The sequence below is a fragment of the Oncorhynchus masou genome, chromosome 6 (assembly GCF_036934945.1).
Source record: "Oncorhynchus masou masou isolate Uvic2021 chromosome 6, UVic_Omas_1.1, whole genome shotgun sequence".
NCBI lineage: Eukaryota > Metazoa > Chordata > Actinopteri > Salmoniformes > Salmonidae > Oncorhynchus > Oncorhynchus masou.
This window is the reverse complement of record NC_088217.1, coordinates 38,188,296-38,210,630: the sequence shown is the minus strand read 5'-3', so window position 1 is coordinate 38,210,630 and position 22,335 is coordinate 38,188,296. Positions and strand designations below refer to the sequence as shown.

At 41.1% G+C, this 22,335-nt stretch overlaps 2 protein-coding genes across 3 annotated transcripts in view; both read right to left on the bottom strand.

The window, feature by feature from the left end:
* LOC135542035 (chromodomain-helicase-DNA-binding protein 5-like) overlaps window positions 1-3,141 on the bottom strand; it is a 39,792-nt gene extending 36,651 nt beyond the window's left edge. For both annotated transcript variants that reach the window (XM_064968617.1, XM_064968618.1), the window contains exon 1: window positions 2,795-3,141. In XM_064968617.1, coding sequence (XP_064824689.1) covers window positions 2,795-2,861 — 67 coding nt within the window. In that variant the 5' untranslated portion in view covers window positions 2,862-3,141. The remainder of the gene's footprint in view (window positions 1-2,794) is intronic.
* Window positions 3,142-13,956: 10,815 nt separating this feature from the next.
* Window positions 13,957-20,132, bottom strand: LOC135542034 (large ribosomal subunit protein eL22-like). Its single transcript, XM_064968616.1, has 4 exons — window positions 20,078-20,132; window positions 19,407-19,523; window positions 17,165-17,289; window positions 13,957-14,143 (listed from the first exon to the last, which is right to left on the bottom strand). Exons 1-4 carry the CDS (start codon window positions 20,087-20,089, stop codon window positions 13,999-14,001), a joined length of 399 nt encoding a protein of 132 aa, XP_064824688.1. The 5' UTR covers window positions 20,090-20,132; the 3' UTR covers window positions 13,957-13,998.
* Window positions 20,133-22,335: the final 2,203 nt, after the last annotated feature.

Here is a 22,335-nt window from a genome sequence, read left to right as displayed (position 1 = left end):
TGCACCATAAATATTATGAGATCACAGTATATTATTATGACAGTGTAATTAGAACATACATGTGCAGTTGAACAAAAATGCAGTGGTAACAAGTGTGACAGAGTAAACACATAAAACACACATTTACTTGGGTAAGCATTACACACACGCACACACACACACACACACACACACAGATGGTCAAAAATGGTGTCAGCTTTCACAGTGGAGTCTCCAGAAATAGCCCCCACCAATCAGGGATGACTTTAGTAGGCACACAAAAGCCCATGCTAATCTTTCAATTTCATTGAAGGACGAAACAATTTCAAAAGGAAACAAGACAAAGAAAAATGTCAGAGGCAGTAGCAAAAGGTAAAACTGAGACACGGGGACAGCGCTAGTGACATGACCAAGAACAGGACAATGGGAAGGACAACAATGAGTTTGAAGCAGTGAGTGGTGGAGTGTATGGCTGTGACAGCAAACAGAAGCTACTGTACTGTGGGTCCTCAGCTCTCCCTCCATGGCTTGTGGAGGGCCCTTGCCAATCCTAAAGTTCATTAGACTGCTGTCAAGCTTGGCTGGGTCTATATGAAGAACATTCTCATCAAAGCATCAGGCACATGCATGGTTAGGAAGATGATATATGCACAATTATAGAACAGAACTGATTGATACACTCAGAGAAAATACATCTAAAACATATGAAGAACCAACTGGAACATAATAGGAGCAAGATTTACTTATTAACACATTCCATAGCTATTTGTATGCAATGTACCTCCCTTTTTAACCACTAGTTGTTGCTTATTGGGGATATGCATTGCTTTATCCCTCAGGTTGCAGCTGTCAGACTGCATGTACTGAAATCACAGAGCTTTCCGCCCTTCTAAAGATTCAGTTCTTTACTAAATTGTACCAATACAAAAAAAAGTTATTTTGTGAGTTGGTTTGCTCCATAACACCCATGACTACATTCATTAACCTTTTCTGTATGTTCCAAAGTCAGAAATTTTGTTGGAAACTTTTTTAAATAAATGCAACATAATAATGTACATGTATTGATTCCATAGACTACTATCAGAAAGAAGCTCAGAGACAGGCATTTTGGTATTAATGACAGGCTAAATGCAACCCCCCAACTATCCACAGTGCATAAAACTCTTACACGCCAACAGCATGAAATTCAAGTAAAATACTTAACATACAAACAAAATACATTACAAAGGTGGGCCTAACGCAATGTCATTATTGCACCATGATAAACTGGTGCCATAACCAGCCAACCATTTCACACTAATAGGCTAATGCAAATGCTATGAGGGCAGGAGGGCATATTGGTCTGCCCTGGCTGCTAATCCAGGAGGAAATCATCTGGGGCCTGGCACTAGCTGGACGAGAAAACTATGAATGTTTGATTCTATTTACTGAACTGACATGGTAGTATAAAAAGGCAGGCTCCTGACTTAGGCACTTGCTGTAGGGCACTTCATCAACTCACCCCTGGCTCAGCAACTGGCTCCTCAGAGATGTATGACCTGGTTGACAGTCATGGATGGAGAGATTTATGAACCAGGCTCAGGGGCCACATAGACACCCTCTTTAACTAGCAGTGTAAATAAAAGGCATGTCCTGTTGCAGATGACCACATGAGTTGATGGGTTTACATATTTCATCCACCATGCTCTCACCATTCTAACTTTGGAGGATTCACATGGTCTTGAGTGCATTAACATGTGCAGGCCTGTTAGTTTTGTTTCACAGTCATATTCTGTGAAAGACTGACACAGCAGTAGTCCTGCATGGCTCAGTTGGCAGAGCATGGTGCTTGCAAAACCAGGGTTGTGGGTTTGAGTCCCACAGTGAACCAGTATGAAAAGGTATAAAACTGGATACATTCACTACTGATACACTCACTCTGGATGAGGGTATCTGCTAAATAACTCAAATATGCAGTAATAAAGACACCATTGTGGAAAATGGCATGTGCAATTAACTAGTATGATGGATGTGTGGAGAGTATCAACCCATTGTGCTGGTTGACAGCCACAATCAGTTTGATTACACTTGACTTATCAACAGGACAGTTACCCTAACCAGTGTTTTCCTGGTACACGTGGGTTCAGTCACAGCCTAGCACATTTGTGGCCACTACCGAATCAATTGGACAAGAGCTTCAAAACAATTGGGACACAGCTGTTCAAATTTGATGATGGTGCATCACCGGGGAGAGTTGGACAGTCTATGGACATTCATTTAGTAATAACGTATACCTGTTATTCAGTTGTCACAACATGTGAGGTGAAACTTCTGACCTCAAATAAAAACACACAAATATATTTTATTGTTGCCTAACAGCAAAATAAAAGGGCGCACCCTCAAAACAGCACAAATAAAATGGTGTGCATGTGCCTAATTCTAATAAGAAAAATGTAGGATATATGCTGATCGCAATCAAAGTCAAATGGAGATCGGTGGCCTAACATCTGAGCTTTTAATAAAAATAAATCTCGAGAATGCACGGATTGTAGGCTGTCCCCCTTTTCTCGGACCGGCTCATTTCAGTACCACACATGGTGGCTTTTCATTCGTCTATCTATATCATATTTGAAGATGACACAGTGGCGACAAGTGCGGACATGTGCCCCTGAGGAAAACAACGGGTTGTGCAAAAATTGAAACGCTTACTGCACCCCACCCCTCTTGTCTCCTATAACGTATAGTACGACAAGCCCTTTTCCCGCATTCAGCTAGGCGTAGCAGCGCAAAATATCTGACGGGCAGAAACTCCCCCCACCTTACTTCACTCGCTCACCTGGTATTTCGTCTTCAAAATCCATGTCCTCTTGTCCCTCGTCTTCATTGCTTAACGACCCAGGCATCTTTATCGCATACCAAAAAACCTCTTGCCTGAGAATTAACTGAAAGTTAACCCTCAAAACGCCACTGTTCACCTCGTATTGCCTCCCCGAAAATAATTATTTGGGTCTTGTGTAAATAAAAATGTATATCTGTATATTTTCAAGAATGATGACTTCCCTCTTTTTGTAGGAAAACATATATTTCCTTTTACACTCTTCTCTATCCAAGTCCTCCAGTCTGAAAATAAGAAAGAGACCAAACTGGAACACACATGCCCAGATTGTGACGTCTGGTCTGTTGCCATGACAATCCATCCCATAATTTTCACCACAACTAGTTAAGTCATGCTCCCCTAGTTACCACTTTTACTAGTCGTATGCAGTGCTGCAAGTAGCAATGTCAATGTGTGCATCTCTCCCCGTCTGTCTCTTTGCGCGTTTTCCCAAGCAAGTCTGTAGAAATTGAGGTTACACCAGGATATGGGGAAAAACTTCACTCAATCCCCTCCTGAGCCCCCACTTCGCATTTCGTCTGAAATGGATTTGATGCAGTGTAATGTATCCAGTTGTAAGACCATCTAAGTCCAACTTGTTTTGAATAATCGACAAATTTGCGTATTTTAATGAAACGTGGGCTATTATGACAATGGCAAGAATCATAAAGCCAAGTTAATATATCTATTGGCATTATTAAACTTGAGGCAATGTGGGTAATTCGTCTTTAAACTTTAAAATATAGGATGCAAATAGCTCGCTGACACAAGGGCAACGATAATATTTGTTCGTGTGTATTGCATCTTGATTTGAAGGCGGCGCATGTTGAACAGTCAATGTTACAAAGTAATATTCTACAGAGAATGTATTCGTTCCTGAAATTATTGCAACCTATACTAAACTTGTTTGAATTGGCAATTTCAAATATATTATACATTTTGTTTGAGCAATTATTTAGTCAAGGTATACATGCATTCAACAAACTTACTTGCTTTTTCCTACACAAAAGTGCAAGTACGCAGCCAGTGCTGTGTTGATTGCTTAGAACAGTTGTCAAGGTTACGCTGCAACCTGAACTCAGGGGTAGACATAACATAGTCAATTTAAATCCGGAAACCACAATTATTATAAAATATTACGATTTGTATTGGTATTTATTAACTTGTGGATGTCCATCATCCACCTTCGTATGATATGTTAATTTATTTTATTTTTGAGGGGGTGGATCAGCTTTAATATTGAGGATAGATTGTGGCTTCCATCAATGTAATTGTCTGCATAATTTCCAATCCCTCATATATGCTTTTGGTAAATACATCTATATATAGATATGATATGTATGTATGTGAGTATATATATAGATATGTATATATATATGTAGATATCGATATGTGTATGTATGTGTATATATATATATATATATATATATATATATATATATATATATATATACACACATACATTCACATACCCACATTTATATATATATATATAGCAGACAGGTACAAAAGTATCTATATCCACAGTAACACGAAATCTATATTGACATAAGCTGAAAGGCCGCTCAGTAAGGAAGAAGCCACTGCTCCACAACCGCCATAAAAAAGACAGACTACGGTTTGCAACTGCACATGGGAACAAAGATTGTTCTTTTTGGAGAAATGTCCTATGAAACAAAAATAGAACTGTTTGGCCATAATGACCATCGCTATGTTTGGAGGAAAAAGGGGGATGCTTGCAAGCTGAAGAACACCATTCCAACCGTGAAGCACGGGGGTGGCAGCATCATGTTGTGGGGGTGCTTTGCTGCAGGAGGGACTGGTGCACTTCACAAAATAGATGGCTATAAAAATGATGTGGATATATTGAAGCAACATCTCAAGACATCAGTCAGGAAGTTAAAGCTTGGTCGCAAATGGGTCTTCCAAATGGACAATGACCCCAAGCATACTTCCAAAGTTGTGGCAAAATGGCTTAAGGACAACAAAGTCAAGGTATCGGAGTGGACATCACAAAGCCCTGACCTCAAACCTAAAGGACATTTGTGGGCAGAACTGAAAAAGTGTGTGAGAGCAAGGAGGCCTACAAACCTGAATCATTTACACCAGCTCTGTCAAGGAGGTGTGGGCCAAAATTCACCCAACTTATTGTGGGAAGCTTGTGGAAGGCTACCTAAAATGTTTGACCCAAGTTAAACAATTTAAAGGCAATGCTACCAAATACTAATTGAGTGTATGTAAACTTCTGACCCCCTGGGAATGTGATGAAAGAAATAAAAGCTGAAAGAAATCATTCTCTCTACTATTATTCTGACATTTCAGATTCTTAAAATAATGTGGTGATCCTAACTGACCTAAGACAGGGAATTTTTAAAAGGATTAAAAGTCAGGAATTGTGAAAAACTGAGTTTAAATGTATTTGGCTAAGGTGTATGTAAACCTTCGACTTCAACTGTATATAAACATATATATATATATACATACAGTGGGGCAAAAAAGTATTTAGTCAGCCACCAATTGTGCAAGTTCTCCCACTTAAAAAAGATGAGAGAGGCCTGTAATTTTCATCATAGGTACACTTCAACTATGACAGACAAAATGAGAGAGAAAAAAATCCAGAAAATCACATTGTAGGATTTTTATGAATTTATTTGAAAATTATGGTGGAAAATAAGTATTTGGTCACCTACAAACAAGCAAGATTTCTGGCTCTCACAGACCTGTAACTTCTTCTTTAAGAGGCTCCTCTGTCCTCCACTCGTTACCTGTATTAATGGCACCCGTTTGAACTTGTTATCAGTATAAAAGACACCTGTCCACAACCTCAAACAGTCACACTCCAAACTCCACTATGGCCAAGACCAAAGAGCTGTCAAAGGACACCAGAAACAAAATTGTAGACCTGCTCCAGGCTGGGAAGACTGAATCTGGAATAGGTAAGCAGCTTGGTTTGAAGAAATCAACGGTGGGAGCAATTATTAGGAAATGGAAGACATACAAGACCACTGATAATCTCCCTCAATCTGGGGCTCCACGCAAGATCTCACCCCGTGGGATCAAAATGATCACAAGAACGGTGAGCAAAAATCCCAGAACCACACGGGGGGACCTAGTGAATGGCCTGCAGAGAGCTGGGACCAAAGTAACAAAGACTACCATCAGTAACACACTACGTGTCCCCCTGCTTAAGCCAGTACATGTTCAGGCCCGTCAGAAGTTTGCTTGAGAGCATTTGGATGATCCAGAAGAAGATTGGGAGAATGTAATATGGTCAGATGAAACCAAAATATAACTTTTTAGTAAAAACCCAACTCGTCGTGTTTGGAGGACAAAGAATGCTGAGTTGCATCCAAAGAACACCATACATACTGTGAAGCATGGGGGTGGAAACATCATGCTTTGGGGCTGTTTTTCTGCAAAGGGATCAGGACGACTGATCCCTGTAAAGGAAAGAATGAATGGGGCCATGTATCGTGAGATTTTGAGTGAAAACCTCCTTACATCAGCAAGGGAATTGAAGATGAAACGTGGCTGGGTCTTTCAGCATGACAATGACCCCAAACACACCGCCACACAACCCCATAGAAAATCTGTGGAGGCAGTTGAAAGTCCGTGTTGCCCAGCAACAGCCCTAAAACATCACTGCTCTAGAGGAGATCTGCATGGAGGAATGGGCCAAAATACCAGCAACAGTGTGTGAAAACCTTGTGAAGACTTACAGAAAACGTTTGACCTCTGTCATTGCCAACAAAGGGTATTGAGATCAACTTTTGTTATTGACCAAAAATGTATTTTCCACCATAATTTGCAAATAAATTCATTAAAAATCCTACGTGATTTTCTCGATTTTTTTTTCTCATTTTGTCTGTCATAGTTAAAGTGTACCTATGATGAAAATTACAGGCCTCTCTCATCTTTTTAAGTGGGAGAACTTGTACAATTGGTGGCTATTCATATACACTGCTCAAAAAAATAAGGGGAACACTAAAATAACACATCCTAGATCTGAATGAATTAAATATTCTTATTAAATACTTTTTTCTTTACATAGTTGAATGTGCTGACAACAAAATCACACAAAAATTATCAATGGAAATCAAATTTATCAACCCATGGAGGTCTGGATGTGCAGTCACACTCAAAAATTAAAGTGGAAAACCACACTACAGGCTGATCCAACTTTTATGTAATGTCCTTAAAACAAGTCAAAAATGAGGCTCAGTAGTGTGTGTGGCCTCCACGTGCCTGTATGACCTCCCTACAACTCCTGGGCATGCTCCTGATGAGGTGGCGGATGGTCTCCTGAGGGATCTACATTTACATTTACATTTAAGTCATTTAGCAGACGCTCTTATCCAGAGCGACTTACAAATTGGTGAATTCACCTTCTGACATCCAGTGGAACAGCCACTTTACAATAGTGCATCTAAATCATTAAGGGGGGGGGTGAGAAGGATTACTTATCCTATCCTAGGTATTCCTTGAAGAGGTGGGGTTTCAGGTGTCTCCGGAAGGTGGTGATTGACTCCGCTGTCCTGGCGTCGTGAGGGAGTTTGTTCCACCATTGGGGGGCCAGATCAGCGAACAGATCTCCTCCCAGACCTGGACTAAAGCATCCACCAACTCCTGGACAGTCTGTGGTGCAACGTGGCGTTGGTGGATGGAGCGAGACATGAATGTCCCAGACTTGCTCAATTGGATTCAGGTCTGGCGAACGGGCGGGCCAGTCCATATCATCAATGCCTTCCTCTTGGAGGAACTGCTGACACACTCCAGCCACATGAGGTCTAGCATTGTCTTGCATTAGGAGGAAGTGCCAACCGCACCAGCATATGGTCTCACAAGGGGTCTGAGGATCTCATCTCGGTACCTAATGGCAGTCAGGCTACCTATGGCGAGCACATGGAGGGCTGTGCGGCCCCCCAAAGAAATGCCACCCCACACCATGACTGACCCACCGCCAAACCGGTCATGCTAGAAGATGTTACAGGCAGCAGAATATTCTCCACGGCGTCTCCGGACTCTGTCACGTCTGTCATGTGCTCAGTGTGAACCTGCTTTCATCTGTGAAGAGCACAGGGCGCCAGTGGCAAATTTGCCAATCTTGGTGTTCTCTGGCAAATTCCAAAAATCCTGCACGGTGTTGGGATGTAAGCACAACCCCCACTTGTGGACATCGGGCCCTCATACCACCCTCATGGAGTCTGTTTCTGACCGTTTGAGCAGACACATGCATATTTGTGGCCTGCTGGAGGTCATTTTGTAGGGCTCTGGCAGTGGTCCTCCTTGTACAAAGGCGGAGGTAGCGGTCCTGCTGCTGGGTTGTTGCCCTCCTACGGCCTCCTCCACGTCTCCTGATGTACTGGCCTGTCTCCTGGTAGCGCCTCCATGCTCTGGACACTACGCTGACGGACACAGCAAACCTTCTTGCCACAGCTCGCATTGATGTGCCATCCTGGATGAGCTGCACTACCTGAGCCACTTGTGTGGGTTGTAGACTCCGTCTCATGCTACCACTAGAGTGAAAGCACCGACAGCATTCAAAAGTGACCAAAACATCAGTCAGGAAGCATAGGAACTGAGAAGTGGTCTGTGGTCCACACCTGCATAACCACTCCTTTATTGGGGGTGTCTTTCTAATTGCCTATAATTTCCACCTGTTGTCTATTCCATTTGCACAACAGCATGTGAAATTTATTGTCAATCAGTGTTGCTTCCTAAGTGGACAGTTTGATTTCACAGAAGTGTGATTGACTTGGAGTTACATTGTGTTGTTTAAGTTTTCCCTTTATTTTTTGAGCAGTGTATATACACACACACATATACATATACATATATATATATATATATATATATATATATATATATATACATACATACACTTTTAAAAAATATATACCTTCCTTTTTTATTCCCGCAAACTCTACCCCCTCCCATACATACACTTTTAAAAAATATATACCTTCCTTTTTTATTCCCGCAAACTCTACCCCCCTCCCATACATACACTTTTAAAAAATATATACCTTCCTTTTTTATTCCCGCAAACTCTACCCCCCTCCCCCAATTGGATTCAACTAATAAACAATAACACTTTGGCTTCTACTTCCAGTTTACACATACTACACACAACTTACAGACACAATCCATTTTACAATAGTTATATTTTGTTTGTTTTTAGTACTGGCCTTCCTCTATTTCTGATGTCCATCCAGTTTGATTTCTCCTTCGTATGATATGTTACCAATTACAATTCGTCTCTTACTGAGTAAACACTTTCATAATATTGAGTTCACTCCAACGCTTCCCACAGTTGTGTCAAGTTGGCTGGATGTCCTTTGGACCATTCTACACACAGAAAACTGCTAAGCATGAAAAACCCAGTAGTGTTGCAGTTCTTGACACAAACCGGTGCACCTGACACCTACTACCATACCATTTCATATTATTCTGTATGTAAATCTGAGACACTCCGTATAGTATGTATTAATTTGTGGATGTCCATCAACCATTTTGTGTGAAATGTTACAAATTACAACTCATATGTTACGAATTGCAATTCTAACAATATGTTAAAAATTTGCATACATGTACAATATGAAACGAATTACCAAAACGTGTGATTTGTTCGGAATTCCAATTTGTTGTGGATAATGCTATCATTAGCTAGCTGGCTAATGTTAGCTAGACTAGGCGTTAGGGTTAAGGTTAGGAGTTAGGTTAAAGGGTTTAAGGTTAGATTTAGCTAAAATGCCAAGTAGTTGCAAAGTAGCTAACAAGTAGTACGTCGTTGAAAAGTTGCTAAAATGCTAGTTGTCTTGATGAGATTTGAACATGCAACCAAGGTTGCTAGGCATTTGTGTTATATGCCCGCTCACCTATCCACCCCAGACTAACCACCCACCTTTAGTTTTTGTCTTAAGTAACCTTCTGTTTTATTTAACCACACCAAATGTAACATATTATACTAATTCCAGTGTCTTGGATTTACTTTTACTATGTTATGTCTCGTCTATGAGACCAGGCTGGAATGGCACACACAATCCATGTCTCAATTGTCTCAAGGATTTAAAAAACAAATATCCTTCTTTAAGCTGTCTTCTCCCCTTCATCTCGATTGAAGAGGATTTAAAAGGTTACATCAATAGGGGATCAAAACTCTTACCGGGATTCACCTGGTCAGTCTGTCATGGAAAGAGCAGGTGTCCTTAATGTTTTGTACAGTTAGTGTGTTACGAATTGCAATTCCTACTGAAAGAGAGCTACTGACACCGCCCCCAGATAGAGGAGAATAAAGCAGCCAAAGAGTGAACACACACAGGGAACTTTATTCACATACAGGAGACGATGAATATGGGGATGCATATGAGAATGTACATGGGGATGGTTCTGTAGGAAAGGTAATGGTTCTGTAATGGACCGAAACCGAGGTAATGAATACACACATACTGAATGAATATACCAGGGCACAAATCAAGATACAGAATAGAGCAGTAATAAATGTCAAAGGACTGTATAGATTGTATATGCTATCTGCAGAGTATTATACAACACAGTAAACACAGAGGGGAAACATAAAATACACAATAGTAGTAACCAACTATGAAGAACAATATACAAATATCACACAACTCACTTTGGGCACCCATCCCATCTCACAAGTACAGAGATATGAATATGTCCAGTTGTTGATGGGCAGAGACAGAGATGTTGCTCTCTGCCACTGCTTTGGGGGAGACTGGAGGTATTGTGTAACCTGTATAGCAAACCTAGTAACCTACCTAGCAACCTATCAGGACACAGGCCACAAAGGTCAGAAAGAGTTTGAGAGGCAGGCAAAGGACAAAGGAATATTGCAATATTTATTGTTTAGAGGCGCTGCATTTGAAAGCAGATTCGAAAAGTCATTGCAACCATAGAGATCCTATTAAATTACTGGAGGGGCTGTCATAAAACTCCAAAGTTCCAGAATTGGGTGAAAATGGCAGCCAGGGAGAAATCCAAAACAGTCTAATTGGAATGAAGGGCAGAGGCATTATCCTGATTATGTAAAAGGAATGTGTATCAGAAATTGTGTAACACAACCTCAAATATTTTCATATAATTATAAATACAGTTTATACCGGTTTTATACACATGTTCTGTATAAATAGCCACTAAAAATTATGTAAAACAGACCATACATGTCTAAATTGTTTTCTTGGAAAGCTGTGTGGTATTATTTTATTATTTTTTATTTAACCTTTATTTAACCAGGTAAGCCAGTTGACAAGAAGTTCTCATTTAGAACTGCAACCTGGCCAATATAAAGCAAAGCAGTGCGACAAAAACAACACAGACTTACACATGGGATAAAGAAACATACAATAAATAACACAATAGAAAAATCTATATACGATGTGTGCAAATGTAGTAAGATTAGGGAGGTAAGGCAATAAATAGGCCATAGTGGCAAAATAATTACAATTCAGCATTAAAACTGGAGTGAATGATGTGCAAGTAGAGATACTAGGGTGCAAAAGAGCAAAAAAAAATAACAATATGGGGATGAGGTAGTTGGGTGGGTGGGCTATTTACAGATGGGCTGTGTACAGGTGCAATGATCGGTAAGCAGCTCTGACAGCTGATGCTTAACTTTAGTGAGGGAGATATAAGTCTCCAGCTTCAGTGATTTTTGCAATTCGTTCCAGTCATTGGCAGCAGAGAACTGAAAGGAAAGGAGGCCAGAGGAGTTGGCTTTGGTGATGAGCAGTGAAATATACCTGCTGGAGCGCGTGATACAGGTGGGTGTTGCAGTGGTGACCAGTGAGCTGAGATAAGGCTGGGCTTTACATAGCAAAGACTTATAGATGACCTGGAGCCAGTGGGTTTGGCAACGAATATGAAGCGAGTTCCAGCCAACGAGAGCATACAGGTCGCAGAGTGTTGGAGGCTATTTTGTAAATGACATCGCCAAGGTCAAGGATCGGTAGGAGAGTCAGTTTTACGAGGGTATGTTTAGCAGTATGTGAAGGAGGCTTTTTTTGCGAAATCAGAAGCCAATTCTAGATTTAATTTTGGATTGGAGATGTTTAATGTGAGTCTGGAATGAGAGTTTACGGTCTAACCAGACACCTAGGTATTTGTAGTCCACATATTCTAAGTCAGAACCGCCCAGAGTAGTGATGCTAGTCGGGTGGGCAGGTGCAGGCAGCGATCGGTTAAAGAGCATGCATTTAGTTTTACAAGAATTTAAGAGCAGTTGGAGGCCACGGAAGGAGTGTTGCATGGCATTGAAGCTCGTCTGGAGTTTAGTTAACACAGTGTCCAAAGAGGGGCCAGAAGTATACAGAATGGTGTCATCTGCGTAGAGGTGGATCAGAGAATCACCAGCAGCAAGAGCGACATCATTGATATATGCAGAGAAAAGAGTCGGCCTGAGAATTGAATCCTGTGGCACCCCAATAGACTCTGCCAGAGGTCCGGACAACAGGCCCTCCGATTTGACACACTAAACTCTGAGAAGTAGTTGGAGAACCAGACGAGGCAGTCATTTGATAAACCAAGGCTATTGAGTCTACCGATAAGAAGCCTTGGCCAAATCGATGTAGACGGCTACACAGTACTCTTTTATCGATGCCGGTTATATTGTTTAGGACCTTGATCGTTTAGGACCTTATAAGACACAATATCACTTGTTGCATTTACAGAGCCTTCAGAAAGTATTCATGCCCCTTGACTTTTTCCACATTGTTGTCTTACAGCCGAATTTAAAATTGTATGAAATTGATTTTTTCACACAATACCCCATAATGTCAGTGGAATTGTTTTTCAAAATGTTAACAAATTAATAAAAAATAAAACGCTGAAATCTCACGAGTGAATAAGTATTACTGAGGAGTAAAAATGGGCTTAAGTCTCATACGTTGCATGAATTCACTTTGTGTAACAATGATTTTTTTAATGACTACCTCATCACTGTGCCCCACACATACAATTATCTTTAAGGTCCCTCAGATGAGAACTTAATTTCAAACACAGATTTATCCACAAGGGAGGTTTTCCAATGCCTTGCAAAGGGCACAAAAAAGCAAACATTTGAATATCCCTTTTAACAGAATGAAGTTATAACACTTTGGATGGTATATCAATACACCTAGCCACTACAAAGACACAGGTGTCCTTCACCATGAGTCCAATTGTGACTAAAATAGTTTAATGGCTGTGACAGAAAACTTAGGATGGATCAATCACATTGTAGTTACCCCACAATTACGAACCTATATATAATTGACAGAGTGAAAAAGAAGCCTGTATAAAAGGAGAGCTTCAAGTTCCTCATCCACACACACGCACATTAGTGAAGAAGCCATGACATGACTCTTCCCCCTCAGGTTGTAAAGATTTAACATGGGCCTAGAGTGGTGAGGACGTCCCAGTACATCTCTGGGGCCCGAGTTCCCTGCCATCCAAGACCTCTATATCAGGCAGCGTGAAATGAAGGGCTGAGAAATCCTTAGACTCCAGCCACAGACTGTGCTCTCCACTTCATCACAGCAAGCGGTACCAAGTTGTAAGTCTGACACCAACAGACTACTGAACAGCTTCTATCCACAAGCCATGACTGCTCAAAATGGCTACAGACCATTTTATTTTTGCACCGTTTCTACAAACACTCAAAAGGGCCCTACACACTCCATTTGCTCACACATAATATGCACGTATTTATACTGACTAAAACGCACACCCAATCACATAAGCTGATGGTACTGTTTAGCATATCCTGTTGCCTCATCACCTTACCCATATCTACCTCTATCACTCCAGTATCCCTACACATTGTAAATATGGTACCAGAAGTGTATATAGTATGATTGCTTACTTTATGGGTGTTCTTCTACATCTTGTTTATTTTAGTACTACATTGTTATTGATTACTGCATTGTTGGGTATAGATTTAGCAAGAAAGGCATTTCACTGTACTTGTGCACATGACATTAACTTGTAAGCACAGAACTCATCCTCACATTATAAAGAATACAGGTTTTCAAGTCTAACCAGCTCATTGCAAAAGTAGTTACAATGACTTCCAAACATTATGCAGATTTAGTCCAAAATCAGCAAATAAAATCCATGGGAGAAGCTTTTGTTCTTTAGACATTTTATTGACAAAAGCAAGCATGGATTTAGTCTTCGTCCTCCTCCTCTTCCTCATCCTGGTTGATCTGGAAGTATCGCAGTTCATAACTCTCCTTGGTGTTGGCCACCACACGCAGCCAGTCCCTCAGATTGTTCTTCTTCAGGTACTTCTTGGTCAGGTATTTCAAGTACCTGGCACATAGAAGGGCAGTGTCAGCAAATTAAAACACCATTGAAAATGACATTACATTTTGAGTACATCTCAGGCTAGGCCTGGGGTTTATTCTGGATGGTGCAACATAACAGAACGTTCAGATAGAACAGACAATATAACTTGCAGAACCTCAAATCATCAGCTCCATATTTAACCATTCGATCTGCAATGTGCCCCCCCACCCCCCCAAATGCACTCTCCGGGTTCAATTTAGAGCAGGTCTTGGCACCCCCATAACAAATCAGGGATCCCACCTAAGAATTTAACATTTCTATGCGAGACTCCCCCAACAACTGTTAGAGATAAACGTTAGGCACCCCAAGACACTTCAGTCATCTACAAGAGTCAATGTATAACTTACACCTTGACCCCCCCCCTATTACATAAAGCCTAGATGTACTAAATCACCACGCATTAATGCTAGTCAAATGGCATTCACATCTTAAGTCAACTGTGTAAACCTGACCAACAAACTGAATCTGTTCAAAATACTGAACCGATCCATATCAGAAGAAAGGGATCAGGGATACATCCAGGGATCTATGTGGAGGGTACGGATGTTAAAAGGCTTGTTTTAAAAAGAGCCCCGTTTGCTTCCCTGCCTGTACTGCAACATCTATATTAGAATACCGTAAAGCCAAAATCACACGGGGAGACGTCCATCAACGGCGTGAAATGTGTGTGCGAGAGTTGCGAGTGTTAATTCACAGACTGTGTAGCATAACCAGCATAATTGTCATGAAAAGCCACAATAAACAGTTGTATTATCTTCAAATCGTAGTAGCCTAAAAAGGCACTAAGTAGACCAACGATACATTTATTTTCTGTAAATGTATCCTGTTATTTTAACACCATTGTGCCACGTAAACTCAAGAACAATAGACTGGCGTCATTGTTTGACAAGCTATACGCGCGGGATGCCGTTGATGCTCGCAGCCCGTCTGTTTTATCTCATTTAGTCCTGTGCATTCCATTTCAAACACGCTCGTTCTCGCGCATAAAAAAAATGTAATAAACACATTCATTTTTTTTTTTAAGTTGGGGCTTAAGCCACAAAATTACGACGGGATTTTCTCCTACAATTGTGCCAATTTTCTTCATTTTAGGCTCACAAGAAGTGCCGTCCAGAGACATACCAATGGCCACTTCATATTCAGCTGTGTTTTGTATTTTTGTTTATTTTCCTCTTTTAAATTTTTTTCTCCCTGACCCATTCTTCCCAACATGCCCTCCACTCTAACCCTCAAACCCTTACAAAATAAAGGTTCATAATGAATCAATTAAGCACTAGGCCCACACTGGAGGGGGTAATTTCATTAAAAACAGTGGATTTCAGAGAAAGCAAGCGCCACGATCCCACGGGAAATACACATTTTATATATATATAGAGTACTAACTCTGGTGGCCCTATTTTTTTTATTTTTTTTATTTCACCTTTATTTAACCAGGTAGGCTAGTTGAGAACAAGTTCTCATTTGCAACTGCGACCTGGCCAAGATAAAGCATAGCAGTGTGAACAGACAACACAGAGTTACACATGGAGTAAACAATTAACAAGTCAATAACACAGTAGAAAAAAGGGGAGTCTATATACATTGTGTGCAAAAGGCATGAGGAGGTAGGCGAATAATTACAATTTTGCAGATTAGCACTGGAGTGATAAATGATCAGATGGTCATGTACAGGTAGAGATACTGGTGTGCAAAAGAGCAGAAAAGTAAATAAATAAAAACAGTGTGGGGATGAGGTAGGTGAAAATGGGTGGACTATTTACCAATAGACTATGTACAGCTGCAGCGATCGGTTAGCTGCTCAGATAGCACATGTTTGAAGTTGGTGAGGGAGATAAAAGTCTCCAACTTCAGGGATTTTTGCAATTCGTTCCAGTCACAGGCAGCAGAGTACTGGAACAAAAGGCGGCCAAATGAGATGTTGGCTTTAGGGATGATCAGTGAGATACACCTGCTGGAGCGCGTGCTACGGATGGGTGTTGCCATCGTGACCGGTGAACTGAGATAAGGCGGAGCTTTACCTAGCATGGACTTGTAGATGACCTGGAGCCAGTGGGTCTGGCGACGAATATGTAGCGAGGGCCAGCCGACTAGAGCATACAAGTCGCAGTGGTGGGTGGTATAAGGTGCTTTAGTGACAAAACGGATGGCACTGTGATAAACTGCATCCAGTTTGCTGAGTGTTGTAGGCAATTTTGTAGATGACATCGCCGAAGTCGAGGATCGGTAGGATAGGTGACTGGGGAGCTGGCTCTGGTGACCCAGGTGAGTGGGGAGCTAGCTGAACAGTGCCTGTCTACTCCTGCGGCGCATTCTGGGGGTTATTTATTTATTTATTTATATATATATATATATATATATATATATTATTAACTAAGAAGTTAAAATATAAAATGGCATGTCCAGAGACTGAAAAGCTAAAAGAAAAAAAACATTGTGTGGGGGGGGGAGATTGCACTGAATCAAATTATTAATTGGTAATTATTTACTGCCCGTAAGGGCGGGGTGTCGCTAGTGTTCCATAATTTCCTGCCACGTAGGCCCAAATATAGCTTCAGAAGGTGCTTAAGAATCCATGAATGTCTAAGAGGGTACATGGTGATAATAATCACCATTATTATGACACTAATAATCACTTTAAAGCACTCCTTCAAACAATGAATTAGACTTGGGATAATCTCCAGACTGTCCATCAGGTGAGACAACAGAAAGCCAATCAAAGCCCAACATCGATGGCAAAACCGCAATGAGCAGATAACTATTTGTGCCATGTTGCTTGCTGCCTTCGTAAATGCAATACCACAACACAACTGAAAGCAAAGGACAGTTCCACCTTCCTAATAAAAACAGGTGAAAATGCAATACATGCATAACTGTGGACACAAACCAAGTACCACCCTCAGACAACACAACATAAAATAGAAGATGATGTTGCTCGCCACATCACAAGGACAATTCATAAGCTAAATTAAGATTTCATTCACATACCTTTTGGAGAATGGCACCTCAGAATTCACAGAGATTTTGCTCTTGCTCCTTTCAATGGACACCACGCCACCACCCAGGTTCCCAGCTTTACCGTTGACCTTGATGCGCTCCTGCAGGAACTGTTCCTGTAGAAGACGAGGCCAAAGGTGGATTTTAGGACAAATATGGAACCATCCCAACTGAATACTACCTGTAATGAACGCTACATACTGCTGCAAATATTCTGTCAATATGAGAACCATAAGTTGAATATCATTTACATTTTAAACATTTTCATTTTGCCTACTCTCGTAGCAATTTACAGTTTGTGAATTTTAATTAAGGTAGTTTTGTACGATAACCACATAGTTATAGTAGCCTAGTCTAGAACCAGGCTTCCCTAATCGGAAAGCCTCCTGAATTCAATGGCAGAAAGTAGCTACAATGGGGTGGAAACCCCATGTAAATCATTAACACCTCAAATGTTAAACCAATCAAATCCCTTGCTTGTGCAGATCTCTAAAAAGGTGCCCATTAGATTAGTGCCATAGGTGCGTGAGGATGGCCAGGAGTACAAAAGTATTGAGTACAAAACAGAATTACGTTTTTCTCCAGGTTTTCTTCCATTTTCTGCAACATTGCAAACTAGCATGCGCAACAACTCTGCAAAATGTGTCCTACCCGGTCGGAAAACAGTGACAAACATTACAAGCAGCACCCCTTCTACAGGCATGTGGGTGTATGGGTCTTTAAATGTAACATCCGCTGAAAGCTGGCAGACCATTCGAGTAGTTGACTTACACAATTTTACAGACCTCCAAAGGAGGCATGACAAGGTCACTTGGAGATAAGGCTACACGAGACTAAGGTCACAGTCACTGGCCAATCATCATTTTTGCAAAGAAGACCTTGCTTTTTTATTGTGAGCTCATTTACTTGTGGTTGCCAGTTATTTCATTTTCATCTGATGAAAATGAAACTATTTTATGCCAAATGTTTTTTCCGTGAAGGAAAACTATACTTGCATGTCCCTGATTACTCAATCGAAGCAAAAAAAACCCACTTGACTTTCAATATAAAAACGCGACCCCTGGACTCTGATGATCCTGCTCCCGCTTTCTCCTGATGTGCTACTTACAAACACGTGACTGGCTTAACTTTGCTGGGAAACTAAGCTTCACAATGTAAAATAATATAACAGGTGAAATAACGCAATCTGCTTTATCTCCTAACGCATTGCACAAGTTGACGGCAGGTATTTAGTTAAATAGCTGAAAATATTAAAACATATAGAAAAGCTCAAGTTTCAATGGTATTGAAAAACTATCCCGTATATACAGTATACTGCCCAAGCCTAGAAAATATAGCTTAGCCATTTCCGAGAAACTTTCCTCCCCACTGAAGGCAAATCTATAATACCTTATCAGTCGGTAAGGGTTATAAAATGTTTAAACTATGGTAAAACAAACATTTAAATTAAAATGTTACGAAGTTCACTCGCTCCATACTAGGTCCCAGATGGAAGCTCACCTTTATGGAGATAAGAGTGTATTAAGGAAGTGGGATATAAACGTTTCTTTTCACACATCTTATAACCCGTACTGACTGGTAAGGCATCCCGGATTATAATTTTGTCTTCGGTGGTTGGAAAAGTTGATCAGAAATAGGTCAACGAGAGGGCTGATAAATATGCTTTCGGGGATATGGGACGTAGCCTTCAGCGACAGTTGCCCATGTGTATAGGTCTCCTGGAACTAAGAGGCTAATTTGTGACAGGCATTGGGTACATTGCAGCTCATGACTGGAACGAGCTGCAAAAAACCTCACTGGACCGTTTTATCTCCATCTCTTCATTCAAAGACTCAATCATGGACACTCTTACTGACAGTTGTGACTGCTTCACGTGATGTATTGATGTCTCTACCTTCGTGCCCTTTGTGCTGTTGTCTGTGCCTAATAATGTTTGTACCATGTTTTGTGCTTCTACCATGTTGTGGTGTCATGTGTTGCTGTCTTATGTCTCTCTTTATGTAGCGTTGTCTCTTGTCGTGATGTGTGTTTTGTCCAATATTATTACTTTTAATCCCAGCACCCGTCCCCGCAGGAGGCCCTTTGCCTTCTGGTAGGCCATCATTTTAAATAAGAATGTTCTTATCTGACTTGCCTAATTAAATAAAGGTTAAATAAAAAAATATGTAAAATGTCTAGTAATAAAGCATGACATTTAATAGGATATTGTATTTTTTTCTCTAACGCTACTTACAAAGTTGGCAGCATCCATGATGCCATCCTCCACTGGGTGAGTGCAGTCCAGGGTGAACTTCAGGGCCTGCTTCTTCTTCTTGCCACCCGTCTTGGTCTTTTTGACGACCTGCTTCTTCTGTCAGGACATTGCGGAGGGTCTAACGTTATTAACTTCAACATGAAAAATACTGAATGGGACACCATACTGTGTCATTTTAGTATCTAACGTGCTAGATTGTTTTGAAATTAGCTAACTTGATTGATTTGTGTTATCAAACTGGTCCGGAAATGTTTGGTCATGACGTGTGTAAACTAACGATGGGACTAGACTTTAGCATATCAATTTGGTAACACATTTGATTAAACATATTATAAAACGGTCACGAATGTGACTATAATTAGCACGCTAACTTCTCGCTAGTGTATTTCCCGCTGGCTAGCCACCCATCGTTCACGGTTACTACTAGCATTTGCCAACTCGCTAGCTGTGTTAGCTACTATAGCTAAATTGCTACAACGTGGTTCAATGGATGCAGGCCCAACTGGTAAACAAAGCAATCGATTGGTGCTACAATTCTTCTTTGGAAACACAGTTCAATGTGGATTTATTACGTGAACATTAACTACAATAAATGACATACAAAAAGTGATATACTTAGCTATACAACCTATTTCAACGTGAGTACTCACAATCGGAGCCATGTTGGCCGGCGATTCTTGTCCAGAAAGGAAGAGGCAGGGTTTGCTAAATCCTATATCCGGTCTACATAAATACATGAAATACATGAATCTGTGATAGATTAATCCAGGAGATATTCTATGCCCAGTTTGAGGTATAAGTATTTTGGCAAAAACAGTTTAATAATTGTTCTACACTTCGGCTACAGACCATTTTGAGGGTAGTCCAATTCAACAATTATTATTGACAATTAGTATAACTTCAACAGGCATATGTAGGCTACATGTATACTCTAAATCCTGTTGTTGCCCAAAAGAAAATAGCTTCTCTCTACAATTGAGTCAAAAAGCCTGCCCTCATTTCAATATTTCTGAGACTGCAGCATAGGTGTTGGTGGTTATACCCATTCAATCCCTTATTCCTGGTTAACTAAGGGGAGAATATTCTATATTGGGGGGATTTTTCCCCTGCTGACATGGCAACAATATCTGATTTCCCTTTTGTCATCTGTGACAGTATGGTTGCACCGTTGGCCCATCCCCAGTCCCCCACTCTGTGAGCAGAATGGCTGCTGGCTAGGGGAGCAGTCAGCTGCCTGGCGTCAGGGCTCAACCAGGCCACTCCAGAAGAGTTTCTGCATTGCTGTCATTCCTGCTGGGGGTAGTTGATAGTACCGCTGAAAGGTAAGACAGTAGCGCTCCGTGCTGTCCATATGTAGGAACAGACTCCATCCACTACACTTTTACAGTGAGCTCTTGTGTTGGGGATGCCTTGTGTTTGGTTAGACATATAGAGCAGTAGGCTACAATAGAAGTACTAATATGACAAAACAATAGAACTTTCATGTCACATCATGTGTGTTTTTTCAGCACAGCACTGAGGACTTCTACCATGGCTGGCAAGGTAAGTGAAAGAGGGAAGTTATCTCTAACCTAACTGTTCCAACTAAATTAGACTAAAGGTATGGGAGTATTATGTACTGCATTAGCCTGGGTACCAGTGGGGTAATGCTAATGTTCAAGTTCCACTTCTTGTACTCCGAGTCATTGGCATTGACACGGGGTACAAGGAGTGGAATGTTAGCAGAAAGTGACTGGTACCCAGGCTAGTCCTGCATCACATTATTCCATTTGAAAAATTATTTATATGATCTCAAACTCTATATGTGAAGTCAAACATGTTGTCCTACTTACATCGTGGCTGATTTTAAATGTCAGTTTAGTTTTAAAAAAAAGAAAGAAAAAGAGGCTAATCCTAAGGGATTCACTGTCACTACACTCTCTCTGTAGATGGCAGGGGGTGTCCTCTCTCCTTTGGATAATCTGTGTGGAGTGGACTGTTCCAATGTCCATCCCCTGCTTTGTCACCTGTGCCATGAGCAGTACCAGCACCCATGCCTCTTAGACTGTTACCACATCTTCTGTGCGCGCTGCCTACAAGGCAGAGCCAATGAAAGTCGTCTCAACTGCCCCCTCTGCGGGTAAGGGACTGAACTTAACTTACTGAAAGAAGCTTTCTGAACACACAAGCTGTGCATTTGATTTGACACTATTGTTAGTCCAAGACTAACTAAATGCCCCCAACCACATCTGTATCTTTGTGGTGACCTATAGTTACTTGTTACTTGTTTAAACATTGGGTTTGAGCATGAGGCATTGCATCTCTGTCTTGGCTATGAAATAGGAGGAATCCCCTTAAGAATCTGTGTAACTCTCCAGTTCTACAGGGCGCTTAGAGCATACATACTGCACAGCCAACTCTGATCTACACATGAATGGAGAACATGACAGCCTATCCTTACAATCAATACCAGCCTTAGTGGATGACAGTCAAGCAGTCTGCTAAGGACTATGGCTCAGAGTGACCTGGTCTAGCCCGACCAGGGCAGGATGGTTTGAGCGGCTGGGACAGCTGCAGGGTCAGCCCTGGCTCTGAGTTAGCCCCATGTTAAGGCCACCATGCAGTCACACTACAACAAAACCTACACAGGCATCTTGGCAATGGATCCGGGAGCTCAGGGCAATTAAATGTGACCTCACAGTGCCCAATCCATGTTATCCCCTACTGGAGAATGAGTCATGGCCAACAGTATTACCTAAAGGCTCTCTTGATTAGATTAGCTCTCACTGATCAAAGAGCACATGGCTATGTGGAACAAAACTTCTCCAGGAAAAAGATTATACTGGAAATAAAACTGATCTTAGATTGGGCCTTTTCTATCACTAAAGAGAGTTTTCAGCATATGAACTTATCACTTATCTTTGATTAT

Coding starts and splice junctions, on each gene's coding strand:
- LOC135542034 (XM_064968616.1), bottom strand. Junction 17,290..19,406: donor TCATGGATGCTGCCAACTTT/GTAAGTAGCGTT, acceptor CGTCTTCTACAG/GAACAGTTCCTGCAGGAGCG. Junction 14,144..17,164: donor GAGGTGCCATTCTCCAAAAG/GTATGTGAATGA, acceptor TCTATGTGCCAG/GTACTTGAAATACCTGACCA.